Below are 22,908 nucleotides of genomic sequence, written 5' to 3'. Positions count from 1 at the left end.
ATTAACATATTGCTTCTTTCTTTGAAATAATTTTGCTATCAAGAAGTATTGTATAAATTAAGCAGTGGGTTTAGTGATGTAGTTAATTCCTTATTTTCTCATGTATCAGTTAACAGAGAGTTCAAGACTGGTGGCTGGTTTGTGGATCACACTTTGAGAAGCTCTGAACTAATCTGAAAGCAGGCTTTTCAGTTTTTGAAGTGGGAGGAAAAAAGGAAGAGATTTCAGTTGGAAAGATAAGGAAATAGAATGGCTTCTTAAAGACAAGTTAGCAAAAAGCAAGATGACATCTAACCTTATTGGAAAAGAAAAATTACTTATGTCTTGTCTGTCAGTTTAAGAACTAATTTGTTAGAGGCAACTACATGTGTTACTATTTACTATTTGCCTGATTATGTAAATATATTTGAATTAGCCAAGTCAGGAAACAAAATACATGGTATTCTTGCTAACTTAGAAGACTTTTGATAAGTATCTAATCAAAAAATAGATACAGTTAAATATAGTACAAGTTAATGTACTTCTTTTTAACCTTTGGTGAGACATATCTTAAATATTTAATATATGTATTACTTTAAAACAGTTGAAGAAAACCTTTGGATAAATAAAATTGAAAATTGTGCTATATAAGAGTGTCAGAGTAATTAGAATGTGTTTACTGGTGAGGTAATGTTTCTTATTTTAAAGTACCTTTGACTAAAATAATATGTTGCAAGTTAAAGCCTTCTAATAATGATATACAAAGCGCTGCTGCATTCTGAATAAAAAGCATGTTTTACTATGCTTGTTATTACTACTTTAATTTCTTTGATGCACCTTGTAATATGAACATGCAAATTGAGCATAGTAATTTCAAGTACAAAATTATTTTTTAAAACCCATTGCCGTATTTGATAAATATAGTTGTGAAAATAAAAATATTTCTCCACTGCTGATATATTTAGTGCATTTAGGAAATGAAATTATTCTCAAAACAAACAAAACAAAAAACTAGTTTACTACTACATTGTCTAGTTGAATCAGGAAATAGAATCATTAAGGGAATAGAGCATAACTAAGCCAGAATGCATAAGGAATGGTAATGGATAAATGAGTATAGATATACCTGTTAAACTCATCTGCTGTTTTATTCTTAGTTTTTTTAGGAGTTTCATAATATCTTAAGAAAATTTTAGTTATTTTTGTATTGTAATTATTTTAATAAAAATCATGAATATGGATGCTAGACTATAAAACATTTTAGTTATCATTTAGCTAAATATTTTCTCTGATTTTAGTTTTTTTAATCTCCAAAATAAATATAATACACTTTTCAGTATTTGACTAGCAGACTTAACTTATTTAAAACCCAGCATGATTAATGGCAATTTATGAGAAATTTATTGTTACTGCTTTGTTGTCTTATTCTAAACAGTGATAGTGACATTTTCATGAAGGAAATATGAAAAAAAAAATTTTACCTAGTATAACATAGATTAAATGGAATTAAATAAAATATTAACTTTATAGAGTTGGTACAAAATTACTTAATCTTTACTGGAAAGTTGACTGGCTTTTTGTAGTATTTTCAAAATTACCTTCCATCTCTCTGTTTTATAAAATGATGATTTTTTTAAATATAAATTTATTTATTTTAATTGGAGGCTAATTACTTAATAGTTGAGCCCAAGTCTCTGTGACTTTTCAGATGGTTAGAAAATAGATACATGACAGGCCCTATATTTACAGTAGATGTTGGAGAGTATTTTGAGAGTGCTGCTGTTTCTTTATTCCTATACATGTTTGGAATGAAATTTTCTTCATCTGACATTAAAGTTCTGGTGTATCCTCAGATCTTTTCTTTTCCTATGTAATATAGTTTGCTGGCACCTACATCTTTAAAATAGAAGTCCTTCACTGTACTTATTTAAAAGTAAAATACAAATATAGATAGCTGCAAATAGACTATATCCTAATCAGTCCCAACCCCCCAAAAATGCTTGACAGCTGTCATCTTAATCCTCAGTTTCTTTTTTTGTTTTGTTTCATTTTCTAAGAACTAAAGGTCGTGAACCATCTCTGTCTTTAACAAGTGCTAATATCCTCTTTTAAAAAGAATATGTGGCTCCAAGCATTTTATTGACTATTTCTGGCTAAGTCAAGAGAAGGAGTTAGAAATCTTGAAATCCAAGTTTCTAATCAGGAGATTTTCCTTGAGGAATGAGATATCATAATGGAGATAAGACTTAATAGTGTGTAAGAGAACAGTTTGACTTTAATTTTCATTTGATAATACTCTGGCACTTGTAGCTCTGAAATTTGTAGTGTAAAGTACTCTGGACTTAATCTTGCTTAAATGTCAACATTTCAAATGAGTGAAGTGAGTAAAAATTTCTTAGGAAATAGAATAAAATTTGCAGTGATTGTTAATGAGTTCTGAGGGATTAAGTTTTCTCCAACCCCCAATCATGCCTCTCCACACATACTTCGTTTAAAATATATGAAATTTTAAAAAATAGTTCAGTATTGTTTTCTAGTAAATTTGGTTAAAAATAAAAAGAAATATCCCCAGTATTTTACATGTTACATCTCATCTTTACTCTTTGTCATATGGTTATTCTTTCTTGATGAAGTCATTAGAGGACAACTGTGAAACCATCAAAAATTCTATGATGGAGGAGCCAAACATCAATAAGGTACAAAATGTCATTCAACTGAAATTAGAAATTGCATTCTTTAACGGGAAAAACAAAGTGTTTGCATTTAGTTCTGGATTGGACTTTGTTTCCAATGCAGTTAAATTGCTGCATTACTTTTTAAAGTAATTAATTACCTCAAATTACTTTTTTTTAACAAGTTAAATATTGTAATCATTAAAAAATATTTCTGTTTTGTTTTTAAGAGAATGCAATTTTAAACAGAGTTGAATGTATCCTGTTTTGGCTACAAATTTTTATGAGTAAATAAAACTAAAGTTCTTAATAAAACATAATTATAGTAGGTATTATAGAATTATAGTAGTATTGTTCTGTTTCTGCAAGTATCATTTTTGAAGTTAAAATTCTCTTCTGTGATTGTAATTACTTAAAATATATCAAATAATATTATGTAGCTTTTATTTTGGCTCAGATGGTAAAGAATCTGCCTGCAATACAGGAGACCCAGGTTCAATCCCTGGGTTGGAAAGATCCCCTGGAGAAGGAAATGGCAATATTCCACTCCAGTATTCTTGCCTGCAGAATTCCATGGACAGAAGAGCCTGGCGGGCTGCAGTCCATGGGGTCGCAAAGAATTGAACACTACTGTGTAACTAACATACACACAGCATTTATTTTACCAGTACCAGTAGCATATAGCACATTGCCTTATGCATAGTAAGTACTCAAAGTACTTGAGAACAAGAGCAGAAAGGATGAGAATTTGTACAATCATAAAACAACTCCCAGGTGGTTTTAATGATTACCAGGCAAAGAATATTGTTAACTGTGTGTTTGATGGAATTCACCAGAGAAATTATCTGGGCCTGGAGTTTTTAAATCTCCGGCTTCTTATTTTTTAACAGATACAGGGTAGTTCAAGCTATCTGTTTCTTCTTAAGTGAACTTTCTTAGTCCATACCTTTAAAAAAATTTTTCTGCTTCCCTTCAGTTGTCAAATTTATTGGTTAAAGTTGTTAGTAGTTTTCCCTTATCTTTTTAATACACAGTAGAATATGGTGATATTATCTCTCATTTCTCTGCTATAATCTTGAAAACAAAATTATTTCTTAATATTCATATTCCCTAATTCTTTGAGTATTGATGTAATTTTATATTCATCCAGTTGCTTCCCATTTCCTTCTGTTATGCCTTTGATATTTTTTAGAGCTCATCTTCATGTTTGTTTTAGTAAATCATTAGGGTCGTGCTGAAGTACACCTGGGCATACAGGTGTACTTCATTATATTGCAGGTCGTAGTAACTGAAAACCACTAATGAGACCTTTCCATAGATGTGTTGTGTGACACTGAGCTCATTCCACACTTGAAGCCTCATTTACTAAGGCTTCGACTTGTAAAATGAGAGTTGATAGTTTTAAACATGCTGCTGCTTTAATTGAAATAGCAGTAGAGTCCTGGATTTAGTCTGTTAGAACTTTTCCCTTCTTTTCCAATTCCTAAAGAAAGCCTTGTGGAACCCAAATACTATTCAGATCAGCTTCTGCATAAAATGTCTTTTAAAAAAATTGTGATAAAATATGTATATAAAATTTATCATTTTGTTTTCAGTATACAGTTCAGTGACATTAAGTACATTAATATGGTAGTGCAACCATCATGACATCCATTCCCAGAACTTCTTCATTTTCCTAAAATGAAGCTCTTTTCCTGTTAAACAGTGCTCCAGCCTCAGGCAGTTACCTCTCACTCTATGAATTTTATTTCCCTCAGTACCCATCATACTTGGAATCATACAATATTTGTCCTTTTGTGACTGGCTTATTTCATTTAGTGTAACATCTTCAAGGTTCATCCATGTCATAGCATGTACCAGAATTTTGTTTCTTTTCAAGATTAATAATATCCTATTGTGTATATATAATGTATTCTGTTCATCTATTCATCTGTTAATGAGCATTTGGGTTGTATCCCATCTTTTTTTTTTTTTTAATTTAATTTTATTTTTTAACTTTACAATATTGTATTGGTTTTGCCATATATCAACATGATCTGCCACAGGTATACATGTGTTCCTGTGAGCATTGGAATGCAAATATCTCTTCCAGTCTCTGCTTTCATTTCTTTGTGTGTATACTGAGAAGTGGAATTGCTGGATCATATGGTAATTCTGTGGTTAGTTTTTTTATCTACATAATCTCATAAAAATCTCTTTTAGCATTAATATTTGGATTTCACCCTCATATATCCAGCCCAATCACATTTTATAAGCATGACTTGAAACCTTATATTAAGAAGACCTTTAAGACCATATTCATTGTGATTTTTTTTTACTCTGATTTTATGTTGTATGACTTTTAATGTTTGTAGCACATGCGAGTTCCGTATTTTTATTTGCCAGTATCATGTCCCTAGTAGCTTGGATGGTAAAGCGTCTGCCTACAATGTAGGAGACCTGGGTTCGATCCCTGGGTCGGGAAGATCCTCTGGAGAAGGAAATGGCAACCCACTCCAGTATTCATGCCTGGAAAATCCCACGGACCGAGGAGCCTGGTGGGCTACAGTCCATGGGGTCACAAAGAGTTGGATATGACTGAGCAACTTCTCTTCACTTCACATCATGTCCCCACTTCCTTCCTTTCTTCCCCAGCTTAGATTCCATGAGCCCTCACCATCTGAGCCGCCAGGGAAGCTCTCTCATTATGATTAATCCCTTGCAAACCTCCTCAACCTTTTTGCCCTCTTCTCTCTACACTGTACTTGCCTTCAAAATTCCCAAACCTGTTTAAACCTAGCTCTCTACCAACTCTATGTCTGCACCCAAGTAGCTGAACATGGATGAAGTAAAAACACAAACCATGGGGACTTGCCTTGTTTAAAATTTATAGTCACAAATCTCAAATTAAACTATCACACCATCATAATTTTTTCTTCATTTTCTTTTCGTTCTCCCTACATTTTTTCCCTTTTATCTCAGCTTTCCAATATTTCTTTACTACTTTCCATGGATGACTTCATTTTGCTATCAAAATAAGTACAGTCAGCAGAGATTTAGCCCACCATATTGTCCCATCACCCGATCTCACTTCTGTTCTATATGCAGATATTTTGTTCTGCCTTCTCTCACAATAGATGATCTGATGCTGTTTTATCCAAAGCCAAATCTTCCACTTGTGCACTGATCCTATCTGCTCTTACCTCGCCAAGAACTTTGCTTCGGTATTTATTCCTCATCTCAATGTCATGATAAATTTTTACCTAAGTTATTCTCAATGTAAGTAAATATATTTTATTGTCTTTAATATGAAAACCAAAAAAAAATCTATCTTTGAGTCTATCACCTTATTTCTCTAAACCTTTATCTAGGAAAATTCATTTGTAGAGTTGCCTATAAAGTCATTCAAGAATGAAACTTAAAGAGTAATATTGCAGAAACCATGTAGGAACTACCCAGTTTCAGAAATGAAACATTGTCAACTCAGTTGAATGCCCCTGTGAACATTCCCCAATGGACTTCCTTCCCTATTTACCAAATGTCACATGTTCCTCTAACCTAGTTAGGTATTATCTTTAGCCCGCTGCATTGTGATTGTCCTAGTGTGTGACTAAACTGATTACAGTAGTCAATTTTCTGTCTTTATAAAATTCAACTTTTTAGTATCCTTTGATAGTGTTAATCTCAGCTACTTTTTTGAAACTCTTGGTTCGAGAATGTTTCCTGTTCTTTCACTTTATTCACTGTCAGTATTTCTCTTTCCCAGTGCTGTTTCCCAGTCCTGAAATGACCAATCTTTTTTTTTCATACCATTGAAATGTGGAATACTCCAGGACTGACTTCTCTAACCTTTTCTCTTCCTGTCTTTACTTTCTTTTTGGTTTATCTGATAGCTTAAATATCATCCATTGGCTGATAATCTTAATTATTCCTAATATTTAATGAGTAGGAATAATTAGGAATTACTGCCTAATTATTCCTACTCATTTCATGAATTCCAGACCTGCATATATAACCTAATAGTTACCTCCCCCTGAATGTCAAAACACAGAATTTTCTGTCTTCCCCTAATTCCAGCGTAAACCCACTCTTTCCTTTACTTTCATCCAGTATCCTTTATTGAGACAGATCTGTAAACGGGGAGTCATCCTTGCTTCTTCTAATATTCATACTGCAGTTTCAGCCCATTGACAAAATTTATCTTATTTCTAATCACTACCACTGTTCTACTGCCCTAATCAAATCCACCACTACCTCTCACTTGAGCTCTTGTGGTAGCCTCTTAACTCATTTCCTGGCCGCCAGTCTCTCACCCTTTGTGCTTTGCCCTACAACATCCAGAATTACCAAAACCTTCCAGTATTTTTCTAACTTGAAAGATGAAATCTGGATTCTTTATTATGGCTTTTAAGGCTCTGTACAAACCAAACCTGCTACTTCTCCAAACTCATCTCCTACAACTTGTTATTGTTCTCAAAATTAAATATGCATAAACTCTTAATGCTAAACACCATTCCTCCTATTCCACTCCACCCCCTTTAGGTGATTCTCATGCAGGTCATCTTGGGACCACACTATTGAGAAACAGTGTTTTGATAAATCTAGATAGTGAGAGGACAGGAATATATTTCCTTACCAAAGAAGCTTTTTTTGAACTTCTTGCTTTTCTCTCCATGACAGTAAAGTTTGAAGACTGTTCTGCAGGTGACACTACCCACCCACCCATTCATTGCCAGCAAATAGCATATTGCTCTATTCCATGGAAATGCTATTTGTCTTTATATCTAATTTCTTTAAAAACCCAATAGTAAACACTTAGTGTGCTTTAGATACCAGGCAAATAGGTGGTTAATTTGGAATTTTAGTCATGGGATTACAAAATTTGACTTAGACATTGTTACAGATGATGGGCCTCAGACAGGTAAGACTTTATTTAGAAAAGAAGTTGACCTTCAAATCAACCAAAGTGTTTGCATGAGCAGTGAATTTTTAAAATATTTGTTAGCAAGTTTCATTTAAGATTATATTTGACATTTTTCAATCCAGTGACTGTGAGTTTTGATTGCATATGGTTATTTTGGTTTAATTATAAGTCTATTTCAACTTTGTAAATGAACTGTCATCTTAGTTGCCATTTTTAAAAATACTGCTAACCCTACTCAGTTCTGTGGTCAAACAGTGGATGGGGATTGGTGATATTTTATTTAAATTTTCCAGGAAGTAAATTTGTTTTCTAATTTCAAATTAATAACTTTTGTATTTCATGATGAGTTATAAAACATTTTATAATAATTTATTTTAAAAATTGAAGGTTAGGGAGTATAAAATAAAATGAATCATAGTGCATTAAATAACATCTCTAACTCTTAACAATTGCCTCTTCATTTTACCTCTGATTATTTTAGTAAATTTTAATTTTATACAGTACTCTCTTCTAAGTTGAAAGATGTATTTGCCTTCTGTGGTATAAGCAAAAGGTCAAATACATTTCCCTTGTCTAACGTATATTGGATTATGGTCTATTCAGCTATTAAAATGATTACTGAGTTGGGTAAAATATTATGCTTTTCAGGATTTCACGTTTATTTTATAACTAGAAAGTTATTTTATACGGAGTCTGTAAAATATATTCAGCTGGCTGTGTCCTCTTGTTCTTCTGTAGATCATGAGCTAAGAATGGTTTTTATATTTTTGAAAGGTTTTTTAAATGAATATGCAGCATGACTCTATTGGTCTGCAAAACCTAAAATATTTATCTTCTGGCTTTTTTATATTTTTAGAATATTATCAAAAGATTATAAACTTAAGAAGTATGGTAAATTTATTTTACTTTAATAATTAGAATGTCTTAAATTATTGCACCTTAAGAATATAAGCAGTTAATGGAGTTGTTTATCAATTATGTTTTTATATGTGAAAAAGCAAATTTGTAAAGATGTCATTTCCTCTTACCAAATTTTGTTTCAGAAATAATTAGAATGTAAATTAGTACCTTTGGATTTGAATTATCTAAAAAGCATCTTAATTTATGCAAGTATTAAATGAAAGACCGGCATATTTCTTTTTCCTATTACTAAAATTGCTGTATTTTTGTATCTTTCTTCCCTCCATGTAGATAGAAGCAGATTTGGGATATCCTGGAGGTAAAGCAAGAATTATTCATAAAGAATCTGATATCATTACTGCTTTTGCTGTTAATAAAGTAAGTACATTGACTTTTTTCTTTAATTAAGTGTTCATAGTTGGAGAATGTCACCTATTCTGTCAGTTTATTTACTAGCATTGTTTCCCTTTCTCAAAGCTATTTTTCTACTCCCTAAATTGCAATCTGAGTAAATTTTTTATTATATAAGATGATTATATTGCTTGATAATTTATTTGACTTTGGATATATAGCAGATAAAATACTTTATTACTAAACAGAGGGAAGTCTCAAGTATTTATATATGCAGTTGCCTTGAGAATAATTGTATTTTATTTTTATTTTTCTGCCATGCAGCGGGGCATGTGGGATATTAGTTCCCTGTTTAGGGATCGAACTCACACCCCCTTGCAGTGGAAGCATGGCATCTTAACCACTGGACCACCAGGGAAGTTCCCTGCCTTTACAGTTTATACAACACATCCAATTAATCCAAAGAAAATGTTTTCTGTCTTTCTTATATGAATATGTTGAATGTGATTCTTAGATCAAAATTAAGCTTAAATGTGACTCACAGAAAGTCTTCCTCTTTAACTTTTAGCTATAATAGCTGCCCAACTAGAGTGTTTGCTTTGTATCCCTTACCCTTCTACTCAGCATCCTCCATAGAGGTGTCTATAAGCTACTTACAGAAGAGGTAGCCTTAGGTACAGTGGTCCACGGTTGAAATTTGTCTTAGCCCTTTCCCCTCCTATCTCGCCTAACTGCATTACTAAAAAATGTATAAAAACTTCTAGTTGCTCATTTCCTTTTACTACCAATAACCTAAAGGATATACATATCTAGATATGTGTGTGTATGTATATCAGTTCAGTTCAGCCACTCAGTGATGTCCGACTCTTTGCGACCCCATGGACTGCAGCACTCCAGGCCTCCCTGTCCATCACCAACTCCCGGAATTTACTCAAACTCAGGTCCATTGAGTTGGTGATGCCATCCAACCATCTCATCCTCTGTTGTCCCCTTCTCCTCCTGCCTGAGAGAGAGAGAGAGAGAGAGAGATACACACACACACACACACACTCTCTCACACTTTTTCATGTATTCATAACTTTAAAATATTATTTAGATCATATCCTATGGCATTACCCATTCAATAATCATTCATCAATTGGTTCTTCATTGTCCTATGCTTGTCTGTCTTGTCTTTGATTTCATCTAGATAGTTCCTTTGTCATTCTTTCCTCATCTTTTCCTGGGTTCCTTGTCTCATTTCCTCATACGACACTCCTGATTAATGACTAGTTCTGTTCATAGCAGGCAAGTTTGGAATTAGCCAGGCAGTTCTCATGATGTGCTATTTATATATTATGATATATACATGTGAAATACAAATATAAAGTTATTATCTATACACAACTAGTACCTTCCTTATCCTGAAGAAAATAAGATTTTAATATTTTGTGTTATAAAACAAACTAGCTTTTTTCTCTTATTTGAATTGATATAACTAGTTGAACAGTCATCCTCACAATAATAATACAAAGTCTTCTGTTGACTTTGTAAGAGTGTACTTGTTTAATTTTTATTTCTCCAGTTATTTTGTTAAATTTTTACATCTTTGCTGAATTTGTAGCTAAGAAATAATATCTTTTGCTTTAAATTGCAGTAATTAAAAATGCTGATAACATTGAACTTTTCCTTATTTGTGTAGTTGTGGATTATCTGTGTCAAGCATTGTGAAGGATCTGAGATACTCCCCTGCATTCAGTGTAACAAGTTAGCTTTCACAGTTTAATGGATACTATTAGAAGACACAAGACTCCAGGACCAGAGACAAAGTATAGTTTATTACTAACAGCAAAAGCAAAAGCTAGAACTTTAGCATTTTTGCTCTGGTTCCCTAAGGTGCAATTCCCAGTGACAGCAAGAGGGCTAGATGATACCCAAACAAAGTGTGTTGCCTTACAGGTGGAGAACAGTGAGTTCAGGAAACCCAGATCTTTTCTAATGGACAGTAAGCATATCTGCCTTTTGATCTGGAGGGAGAGACTATAGCTATATAGGTATCCTGATAATAATACTGTGAAACAAAGACAGTCATTGACTAACTCACAAGACACACAGAAGTAGAGAGTCACATGGAGAATTACCTTCCAGCAGTGTAGTTAATTTCCTTTTTTTCCACATATCTCTGGAGTCTCAGTTTTTTCAGTCTGTTTTCTCAGTCTCAGTTTGTATTAGAATTTTGCATAATTGACATATTAATCCTGTTTTCTCTTTGCTATCAATCCTTTTTTTCTTTAAAGATACACATTTAAAATTTGTAGATGTTGAAATTTATTTATCATTTAATCTGACCAACTTTTCACTGATGATTTTTTTCTGAAATACTTACTTCATCACCTTTGCTTGGTGAGTGAAGTGGGTGAAGTCGCTTAGTCGTGTCCGACTCTTTGCGACCCCGTGGACTGTGGCCCACCAGGCTCCTCCGTCCATGCGATTCTCCAGGCAAGAATACTGGAGTGGATTGTCATTTCCTTCTCCAGGGAATTTTCCCAACCCAGGGATCAAACTCAGGTCTCTTGCATTGCAGGCAGACGCTTTAACCTCTGAGCCACCAGGGAAGCCCTGAAAAAGTGAAAGTTGCTCAGTCGTATCCGACTCTTTGCAATCCCGTGGACTATACAGTCCACAGAATTGTCCAGGCCAGAATACTGGAGTGGGTAGCTTTTCCCTTCTCCAGGGAATCTTCCCATCCAGGGACTGAACCCACGTCTCCCACATTGCAGGCGGATTCTTTACTAACTGAGCCACAAGACCCCTTTCCAAATTCTGTTTGTCTTGCCTAAGATTGAAAGGCTTTAGGAGAAAGCAATACCATCCTATTTGAATAATCCACCATTATTTCTTCAGTTTGAAGTTCTTATCTCCCTTACCTTTGTTTACCTTCCAGGGCTCCTATATTTTTCAATATCTCACTTCACATTTCTGAACTGTGCAAATTTTAGGGAGATGGTACCATTCTAGTAGACTAGAGAGAGAGTGCTACTGGCTGAAGAAATGAAGTGGCACTTGCATTTCCATTTGTAGCTGGCCTTCTGCTGAATGCTGTGAAATTCTCAAAATATAAACATATCTCCAAGCTCATCCTGATGGTTATCTCAGTCAAAGTTTATTAAAATATTTATTTGTGAAAATAATATTTATTCTATACCTAAAGTTATCATTTCTAGAGGCTGTTTTGTAGTCTCCATTTTCAAAAGTAGCCCATATACACATTATGCTTTTTTTATTTAAAAATTATTATATGATTTATTTTTCAGGCGAATAGAAACTGCATAGCAATTGCTTCGAGCCATGATGTTCAAGAACTAGATGTTTCTGGAATTCTGGCTACACAGATCTATACTTGGGTAGATGATGATGTAGAAATGGAAACCAAAGGGTACCCTTTTACTTTGTTTTTAAATGGTGATATTGCAGTATGAATGATGATATCCACAGAACTGTACCTTTCAAGTTATTTTTTAAAGGAATATTCCTAGATTGTAAGCAAAATGGAAGTTGATATGCTAAAGAATAAAGAAGTGGGATGGCTGGAACTTTAAAAAAGTGGGTTGAGGGTTGGGAGGGAATAAGAGAAGGGATCTGAAAATGTTCATGCATGGAATTATTGGCTGTGAGTTAGAAGTTGAGCTGAAGAAAATTAATTTTAAAGAGAAATGCAAAGTCATATGTTAGAGCTTTCAGGTATAACAAGAAATGAAGACCTGATGGGTTGTTTTATTCTGGCTGACATTCCTTTGCAGATCAGAAGATTTCTTGGTTATACATGCTCGTGATGATTTAACAGCTGTGCAAGGTACAACCCCATACACACATAGCAATCCCGGTACTCCAATTAACATGCCATGGCTTGGTAGTACACAGACTGGCAGAGGAGCATCTGTGGTATGTAAAGTTAAAAATGTTTGTGTATAAATGTCCGCTTTTCCCCTCTAAATTAATAAGATAAAGGATGATGTAAATGTTTTTTAAAATTTTAATTTTTTTAGTAAGTCATATACTTTTTGGAAATTCTGATTTTTTTATTTGAAGAATAATAGGTTTTCATTTGATAACAAAAATTATTTTAAATAAATGGAAATACAAAGAGCTGTATTTTAAATAATAATTATTTGAAACTTACTGTTCCAAATTAGGCCTCAGCAAACCACATGCTGTGGGTCAGATCCTGCCTACCACCTGTTTTTGTGTCAACATGCTAAGAATGTATATTTTTAAGCCATTAAAAAAATCAAAATAAGTATGGTATTTTGTGACACATGAAAATTACATGAAATATAGATTTTATTGTGTATAAATAAAGTTTTATTAGAACATAGCCACACATTTTTTTAGTATTTTGTTTATGGATGCTTTCACATTACAATGGTAAGACTGAGTATCTGAGACAGAGACTATATGCCCATAAAGTACCAAACATTTATTTATCTAGTTCTTTTCAAAAAAGATTTGCCAATTCCTAACTTAGATAATAATTTTAAATGGTTATCAACTAACAACTCTTAGTTGATCCTGAGACAAATATATTTTTCTTTTCATGAAAAAAAAATGATACAAATATTTTAAAAACTTAAGCAAAATATAATATGCAGATGAACTGAAAAAGTATTTTTCTGTAGTAATGGAGGATTTTCTTGAGCCCTGATTACCTAGGATGTGATCCATAGCTGTATCTACATGAGTATAGAAATCGATACACAGAACCAAAGAAACCCAGCACCAGCAATTTTTCGGTGACTTGCTAGGTGGTAGGTGTTTTTTTTTTCCCACAGTTCCTTAAGTCCTGTAGAATTCTGTCTTTGCCCCCCCACCCAATTTTTTTTTACCAATTAGTGAAGATAATTCTTTAAATAAAGTTGATTATCTTTAATAATACCTGATAATATTTCATACTTAATGCAGTTCCTTTACCAATCATATAACCTTATTATTGTTTGAGATATCTGTTGTAGCTGTTACATTACTCCACTTAACTGTTCTTTAGATGTAGCTTGAGATCAAGAAAGGTCAAGGAATTTAACTCAGGTCATTGTCTCCAATTTGTGGTAGAGCTTCTGTTAAAGCCCTCTATTCCTCTTCACTCATTGACTTCATGGAGAACTGTTTTAAGTATTGAATTGAAGAATATGAAAAACAGTCTAGTGATTATTCAAAAGAAAAGACTTGGTCATTAATAGTTAATTTTTTCCAGTGGACAGATGCATTGAAATTCACTTGTAAAACTAATCTTTTAAAGGAGAACTTAGAATATACAAATATATTAAAAGAAATAATAAGCATTTTTTTCCAGCTCTATTTTCAGAGAATATAATACAATTCTTCCTGTCACAGTTTTCTTTCTGATCTCTGCTTCTACAACTGCTCCCTCTGTCTGTTACACAGCAGGCAGAGTTTCTCTTTTCTAAAACATCATTCAGGTTATCACTCCCATGCTTAAAACTAGGATTTCCCAGCACTGCTTTAAAACAAGTCCTTCACATGGCCCCTAAGGTCCTGTGTGTCTTAAACTCAGCCAGCCTCTGCAGCAGCATCTCCCTTTTTTCCCCACTGGATTCTCTTTGCTCTCTCTAGTTGCAGTGACCTTCTTTCTACCACTTGAACACATCAGATTTAGAGCCTCTGCCTTGTTCTCTACTTACAATATTTGCTGTTTACCATTCAGATCTCAACTCAGATTCCCAGAGATTTCTCTTGTTTCCCTAGCAAAGGTATCTGTTCCTCCCTCCTCTACTCCCAGTTACCCTATTTTCTCATTTGATCGTCATATTATCCCATTTTATCATCTTTATAGCTTTTATCAATTTATAAATTATCTATTTATTATTATTTGGTTGTATTTTTTTATACCCTTCTGAATGTAAGCTCTTTGAGAGTTTATTATATGCCTACTTTATACACACTGATGATCTCTAAGTAGAGTGTGCTTAACATTTAGTCGATGCTCAGAAAATATTTGCTTATTCTCCAGAGCATTTTTATATGGAAATTTACCTTTGTCATTCCTCTTAGGACTGAATTTTCTTCCTATTTAAATGTTAGAACATCTTTTTAGTTGGTGTCATTGTGGTTTGTAAACATAAGTATTGGGATTACCCTACTCCATCCTCAGGAAAAAGACACCAATATAATAAGGTGAAAGTGAAAGTGAAGTTGCTCAGTTGTGTCCGACTCTTTGCGACCCCATGGATTGTAGCCTACCAGACTCCTCTGTCCATGGGATTTTCCAGGCAATAGCACTGGAGTGGATTGCCATTTCCTTCTCCAGGGGATCTTCCCGACCCAGGAATCGAACCCGGGTCTCCTGCATTGTAGACAGACACTTTACTGTCTGAGTCACATAATAATAATATAAGGTGGTTTCTTTTAAATAGATCTTCTAAAATAATCAGTGATTTCTTTCCCTTGTACTAGTCTGCATATGCTTTCAGAAACTTAACTCTTTGTATTTTTTATTCATGATTTTCCTTTCTTTGATACTCTTACTAGGGGAAAAAAATAATTAAAAGAAAAATCAAGAATCTTTAGGCTGTTTTTTTTAATTGAGACTAGAGATTTAAACATGTTTACTAAACAGAAATAACATTCAGCAGGCTTTCAGTTTTTGTGGGTAGAGAATTTGATCAGATATTTTCTAGTCCTATTATTTTATTAAATTATGCATAGTAATGAAAAGGAATACTAGTTAGGACCAGTTTCTGCTCTTTTGGAGTATAGCTGTATCCAAACATGTCTTTCAGTGTTTCTGTTCCTCCCTGATTCTGCTGACCTAGTTCTGTCCCTCCCTATTACATCCGCACTTTACTTATGGCTTTGGGCTAATTAAACAATTTAAAATCCAAAAGAACAATAACAACAAAAAAATGTACATGAGACTGGTGCTACAAACTTAGGATAATCTATAACTTTAGTTACAGTCTATAAGTAGGATATATCCTGTAAATTAAAATTATCCCTTTAATTTCAAGTACTTAGTTTACTCTTGTTTGACAGGCTACTTAAACCATTCAAAGCATAATTTTAAAATGGGTGAATAAGTAGTTCCAAACTATCAGTTAAAAATTTATACAGTTTTCTGTTTACCTCTTTTTTTTTTTTTTCACATGCTTCTGCCTGTCTTTTTAACCTTATCCTATTCAGGATTATTCCAATAAATTTAATGGGATCAGAAAAGAATTGGCAAGAAAGGAGGTAAGACTAAATTCTTGAGGTGAATTTGTTCTTAGATCCTAGGCAATGATGCAGAAAACGTATGTACACTTAAAATGTTAGCTGAGCTGTTAAAAATTTTATTTCTGTTATCATATTTAGAATTTTTAGCACCCATTATGATAGTTATGGAATCACACAAAAAGAAATGTTACTTGAATTTCCTGTCACAGTATAAAATTTTAATGCTACTTTTTATTAAAAGTGTAAAAGAATGATTTTTCTTTGTTAACAGATGATTAAGAAAGCCATTAATAATGTCAGAAGAATGACTTCTCATCCAACTCTTCCTTACTGTAAGTTGATAATAAGCCATTATTGTAAAGAATTTAAAGGAAAATTCTAGTATCAATCAAAAGTAGTCAACATTTTTTTTTTATTTTTTGTTGAGAATGTTTGCTAGCAAGTAAAATCACCTCAAAATTGAGTAAAAATAGAGAAAGTAATTTTCCTGAATTAATAAAGACTAACTTAATGTGTAAATTTGTAGCATTTTTGCTGCATATTTCTTAGCACATTTTATTTTTGAGCGTTCTGTACTCTTCATAGTGTTAAATTGTAGCTGACAATTATTGTTTTAATACTTGGATCACTCTCATCTTTTATTATATAGACCAGAACCATATCTTGGTCATTTAGAGCCTCATCATAATCAGTTTGTATTTTTTTTTAATATTTATCAGTTTATCTTTTATCAGATACACTAATAGTAAGTATAGGAAATGGTTATACATTCTAAGGCAGGATATATTTACTTTCAGTTAATCTTCCTAGGAATCTCAAAAGTTTTTCTTCCTTTAACAAAGAACTTAATTAATGGGGAATTATTGGAAGTATTGAAGCAGAAATAATAATAGAGGCAACTTTAAAATTAACTGTTGGGTTGGAATCAGTATTCATATTGGCATGTGAGTATTTCAAGTTTTTTTTAATAAGATTTTTAAGTTGTGCCCTTCATCAAGTTGTCCTACCACACAGTAACAAAAAACAGTAAAAATAGTGCATGTTAATTAAAAGATACTCATGTCCCTCCAATTTAATAACTATAAAAAATTGTACCACCTTTTTTATGAGAAATATTCTGATAAAATACAAATGACAAAACCAAAGTTCTTTTTTACTTAATGATCACAAGTGCTGTAAGCATGTGTTATCAAAGTTGTATACCGATGTCTAATAAAAGATGAATAGGTAGCTTCTGTTACTTATGCTAGAGATATAAAATAATACTGAAAACTTTAGTCAATTTTTCAGTATGTTGAATTTATTCAATGCTAGAAGTATATGTTTTCTATCCACAAGTCTAATGTAAAGCATGAACTAAAAACAATCATGAGATTGTTTAGAGAGGAAGGAGTCAAAGGTGTTTTATATATAAAGTGTAGATAATATGAATCCCACAGCAAGAAAATTTGGCAGTGCTTAAAACCTATCCTTACTCTTTGCAGTAGGGTTTAGAAGTTTCCTGAAATATTGAAGGGATTTCATTATTTCTCAGCCCTAAAGCATGTGTGATGACAATTGACTAGTTTATGAATAGGCTCTGCCTCAAGCCCATAGATTTAAATAAAATAATTCCTGGATTCAAAGACAATTAATGGACTTATTTTCATAGTTCTTAAGTAGTATCATGTAACTTCTGTCTTGGGATAAGTACTTTCTCCAGAGAACTACTGTAACTGACAGATAAGAGAGTTGAAAAATTAAATGCTAACTAATCACTGACATATTTTTTACAGTATATTGTTTCATATCATGAATAAGTCTCACAGATAGTAATTTAGTTCAACAGTGGGCTCCTTTCATGAACTGGAAAAATTTTGAAATGAGTTTTTTATTTATTTTTAAAATTTTTTTGTAGTTTTTTTTTTTGTCATGCTGTGTCCTTGTTGCTGCTTGAGCTTTTTCCATTGCAGTGTATGGCTTCCAATTGCAGTGGTTTCTCTTGTTGTGGAACACAGGCTCTAGGGATCATGGACTTCAGTAGTTTTGATGCATGGGCTCAGTGGTTGTGGGTCCCCCGCTCTAGAGCACAGGCTCAGTAGTTGTGGTGCACGGGCTAAGGTACTCTGTGGCATGTGGGATCTTCCCGAACCAGAGATTGAACCCATGTCTCCTGCATTGGCAGGTGAATTCTTTGCCATTGAACCACCAGGGAAGCCCTGAAATAGGTTTTCTTAAAAATTTGACTGAATTGCTGATACCTCAAAACAGTTCCTTTCTTCCTTGGAACAGATTTTTAAAAGATCTTAGTCATTATAAACCAATACTTTTGGACTTAAGGAAAATTTTATAGAAGTTAATCTGATGAGTTGAAATAGAAAGGTAAGTCTTAAAAAGAAAGTTCCACTTAAAAAAAAATAATGAGTATGTTAAAAAATTTAAGGTTGCATTTAACTCTTTCAACACCGATATAGCATAACACTCTCCAGTTACTAAGGAGGGGTATTTACTCAGACAACTTGGTTATAGGAACCTTTTGGTTTTTTTTTAACTTTATAAAGTTTTAAGAGAGTATTTCATTTTATGTAAGCTACTAATAGGGATTTTTCCAAATAAATGAAAACCATGAATAATAGAAACATTTGAATGATTTTTGTTGTTTTTTTTTTTAATTTTATTTTATTTTTTAACTTTACAATATTGTATTGGTTTTGCCATATATCAACATGAATCCGCCACAGGTATACACGTGTTCCCCATCCTGAATCCTCCTCCCTCCTCCCTCCTCCCTCCCCGTACCATCCCTCTGGGTCATTCCAGTGCACCAGCCCCAAGCATCCAGTATCGTGCATCGAACCTGGACTGGCGACTCGTTTCATATATGATATTATACATGTTTCAATGGCATTCTCCCAAATCATCCCACCCTCTCCCTCTCCCACAGAGTCCAAAAGACTGTTATATACATCATTGTCTCTTTTGCTGTCTTATATACAGGGTTATTGTTACTATCTTTCTAAATTCCATATATATGCGTTAGTATACTGTATTGGTGTTTTTCTTTCTGGCTTACTTCACTCTGTATAATAGGCTCCAGTTTCATCCACCTCATTAGAACTGATTCAGTGATTTTTGTTAATGCATCTAGTCCAATTTATGTTTGTGATTAAGCTAGACAAAACTATAGGGGGGAGGGGAATACAGTACCCTTGTTGTTGTTCAGTCACTAAGTCATGTCCGACTCTGCAATCACATGAACTGCAGCACACCAGGTTTCCCTGTCCTTCAGTATTTCCTAGAGTTTGTTCAAACTCAGGTCCATCGGGTCCGTGGTGCCATCCAACCGACTCATCCTATGTCGCCCCCCGCACCGCCCCACCTTCTCCTCCTGCCTTCATTCTTTCCCAGCATCAAGGTCTTTTCCAGTGAGTCAGCTCTTCACATCAGGTGGCCCTACTACTAACATTCCTAATCACAAGAAATTGTACTCACTCTTGCATCCCAGCCCAGTGTTAAAATATACCAAAACAGTTGAAGTTCCTTTATTTTAAGTACTTGGAAAGGAAGGAAGGAAAGTTAACTCATATATGACTAGAAATGTGCTAGATGCTTTACGTACATTAATATAATTTTTCACTACCTCTGTACCGTATTCTTAATGTCAGTTTAGCCCTGTATGTTAGGTATATTTCTGAATGATTTATATAAATTATCTCATTTACTTCTCAGAACTGTACAGTAACTTATATATCATTAATGATATATATCATTATAGTGGTGACTTATATATCTTTTTGGCTTCCCTGGTGGCTCAGATGGTAAAGAATCTGCCTGCAATGCAGGAGACCTGGGTTCAATCCCTGGATTAGAAAGTTCCCCTGGAGAAGGAAATAGCAACCCACTCCAGTATTCTCACCTGGAGAATCCCCATGTACAGAGGAGCGTGGAGGGCTACAGTCCATGGGGTCACAAAGAGTTGGATTCAGCTGAGCAACTAACACTTTCACTTTCATATACCTTTTACAAGAAGAAAATAGAGCAGGGGGATTATGTAAGATTCTAGTAACATACAATCAGGAAATGATAAAGCAAAGAAGTAATAACATTTAGTTTGTTCATATTCCTTAGTGAAATGGATACTGTATTTGAGTATTAGATCAATCATAATAAAATTATTAGAAATGATTGATTATTTAGCATGACTTTCAAGACCTTCTCCAATCATTTTGTCAGAGAAAAATGCAGGTATTTAAACATTATTTGTATGACTGATAAGAATTGAATGTTTGTAATCCCGAGATCATCTTTTTAATACAGTTGACTTGAAATATTGTGTTTGTCTCGGGTTTACAACAGTGATTCAGTACTTTTATACATTGCAAAATGATTACCATAAGTCCAGTTACCATCTGTCACCATACAAAGTTAAATAATCCTGAGACTCTAACTCTTTATCATGAACATTATCTACTAAAGGTTATTAAAACTTAATTGAGATAATTTCAAAAGAAAATAGTTTATAGAGATCTGATTCAATTGCTTCTGTTGTTTTGTGTAAGGATATGTTCTTAGATGAAAGAACCTTATGTAATTATCTGTTTTTAAGATTGAGAGTATTCAAGTGAAGTTTCATACAAAGGTGAATTCATCTAAATTGACTATGACTCATTTCTTAGGTATTTCTTCCATATTTTCACATTGGATTAAAAAATAAATTTGCCAAAGATTCCTGAAATAAATTTGCCAAAGATTCCTGAAATAAATTTGTAGTTTTTTTCCCTCTCATAATGCAGATCTGACAGGAGCTCAAGATGGAAGTGTCAGAATGTTCGAATGGGGCCATTCTCAACAAATAACCTGTTTCCGCTCTGGTGGCAATTCAAGAGTTACAAGAATGAGATTTAACTATCAAGGAAATAAGGTAATATTTAAAAGTGTAAATGGGGTAATGGTTTGATTTTGTTAAAGATTTATGAATATTTCTTATTTGGGCTTCTGAAAAGAACAGTTCACTTATCTACTGGTGAAGTATTAATCCATCTGTATGAATTCTTTTCAAAGAAATTCCTTTCAAAACTTAAATTTACTTGGTTTTTGCTGTAAATACATTATATACATGTCCATCAAAATTCTTTTATGTGATGCTTAAGGACCAAGTGATTATAGGACCATCTTCTAAATACTTCTGCTTTCTTTATCCTCTGGAACCTACTCAAAATATGGTCAGGTACCAAATAGTAGGTAACATCTGAGAGCCTATTAGAAATGCAGATTATTGACTCCAGACCTATCAAATCACCATCTGTTTTTTAGCCAGATGCTCCTGTGATTTGTACAAAACATTAAAGTTTGAGGAACACCTGCTCTAGAACAGGATGTTGGCAAACTATGGCCTAGACCACCTATTTTGTAAATAAAGTTTTATTTGAACACAGCTAACCAATTCATTATTTGTTTTCCGTGATTATTTTCTCAGTACAGCAACAGAGTTCAGGGGAACAAAGACTTTATACCTGGCAAGCCGTATTTATTCTATGGGCCTTTTAATAAAAATGCCAACTTGGCTCTTACTGTCTTCACTTCCTGTAATCTTCCTTCCTAAAACTGTCTCTCTCTTCCCCTCTGTCTTACTAGCACTACAAACAGCTACTAAAGGGGAAATCAGCCTTCTTTTTGTCTTTATGACCATGCTACACTAAAAACATTCACATGGGCCCTTGCTGATAGTACATCTTGCTTTTCATTTTCTGTCAGCCTCCAAACCTTCCACCATCCTCACATGTTACTTGTATCATGGTGTGCTGCAACCTTTTTGCTTACATCATTTATTAGTTGGCTTTTAGCATTTCACTAAAGTCAACAATTTTTTCATGTATTTATGAAACAGAATTGAGAGCGTATAATTTCTTAAGAGTAATTAGCAACATTCTTTGCTCCTTAATGGGAAATTAAAAGAATTTAATCGAGAAACCTTTTAATCTAGAAACATGAGCATATAAGAATATCATTTGTATACTCATGTTTTTCCATTGTGTCAGTGTTATATTGTTCCTAACTAATCTCTCTAATGTATCCTTCATGTTGCCAACAAAGTTATGTAACAAATAGCATAGGGAGTTCCCTAGCTGTCCAGTGGTTAGGACTCTGTGCTTTCACTGCTAGGGCCCAAGTTCGATCCCTGGTCAGAGAACTAAGATCCCACAAGCCTGGCAACATGGCCAAAAAAGATAAAAAAGGAAAAAAAAAATATCATTATATATATACACTATAGATGAAATCATGTTGTCCTTTTCAAGAACCCACAGTCTCCTCATTGTATCTAAAAGTCCATACCCTTAAGTATGGCATTTAAGTCCTTCTACACTCAGAGTTATTTTATAGATTTAACATTCTGACTGACCCAGATTTGATCCCTGGGTGGGGAAGATCCCTTGGAGAAGGGAATGGCTACCCACTCCAGTATTCTTGCCAAGAGAATTTCATGGAAAGAAGAGCCTGGTGGGCTACCGTCCATGGGGTTGTAAAGAGTGGGACACAACTGAGTGACTAACACAACAATATGCTCCTATATAGGCCGTTTTAAGGCACAACAAACTCTTCTTTATTATCTGCCCAGGTATCTTTAACAGGCAATTAGCTTACTGTTAATTCACCTTTGCCATGATGGTACCCAAAAGCACAACACCCTAGCATGCTATCTCCCTTAGGGAAGGCTGCTGGAATAAATGGAACAGATAACTCATGCTACTTCACATTTTGTCAGGAGTCATTGGACATTGCAGAAAAACTAGGAGATAAAAGGGAGCATTTAGCAGGGAAAAAATGACCTGTGAGGAATGATTCCTCAGATTCAGGAAGATCTTACACTGTAAAACAAGAACAGGATTCTATGAACCAAAGGCAGTAGAACAGTAAAGA

The 22,908-nt window shown here is 33.7% G+C and overlaps 1 protein-coding gene across 7 annotated transcripts in view; it reads left to right on the top strand.

Moving 5' to 3' along the window:
• Positions 1-22,908, top strand: part of DMXL1 (Dmx like 1) — a 125,306-nt gene that overhangs the window by 82,744 nt on the left and 19,654 nt on the right. For 2 of the 7 annotated variants that reach the window (XM_061422993.1, XM_061422989.1), the window contains 7 exons: positions 2,613-2,675; positions 8,746-8,832; positions 12,099-12,220; positions 12,585-12,726; positions 15,979-16,029; positions 16,283-16,343; positions 20,784-20,911. In XM_061422993.1, the coding sequence (XP_061278977.1) occupies positions 2,613-2,675; positions 8,746-8,832; positions 12,099-12,220; positions 12,585-12,726; positions 15,979-16,029; positions 16,283-16,343; positions 20,784-20,911 (654 nt within the window). The remainder of the gene's footprint in view (positions 1-2,612; positions 2,676-8,745; positions 8,833-12,098; positions 12,221-12,584; positions 12,727-15,978; positions 16,030-16,282; positions 16,344-20,783; positions 20,912-22,908) is intronic. The other 5 variants (XM_061422994.1, XM_061422990.1, XM_061422995.1 and 2 more) reach the window with 3 other exon arrangements.

This window comes from Bos javanicus, chromosome 7 (genome assembly GCF_032452875.1).
Source record: "Bos javanicus breed banteng chromosome 7, ARS-OSU_banteng_1.0, whole genome shotgun sequence".
Taxonomy (NCBI): domain Eukaryota; kingdom Metazoa; phylum Chordata; class Mammalia; order Artiodactyla; family Bovidae; genus Bos; species Bos javanicus.
The sequence above is the reverse complement of the archived record's forward strand: the minus strand, read 5'-3'. Positions and strand labels throughout refer to the sequence as shown.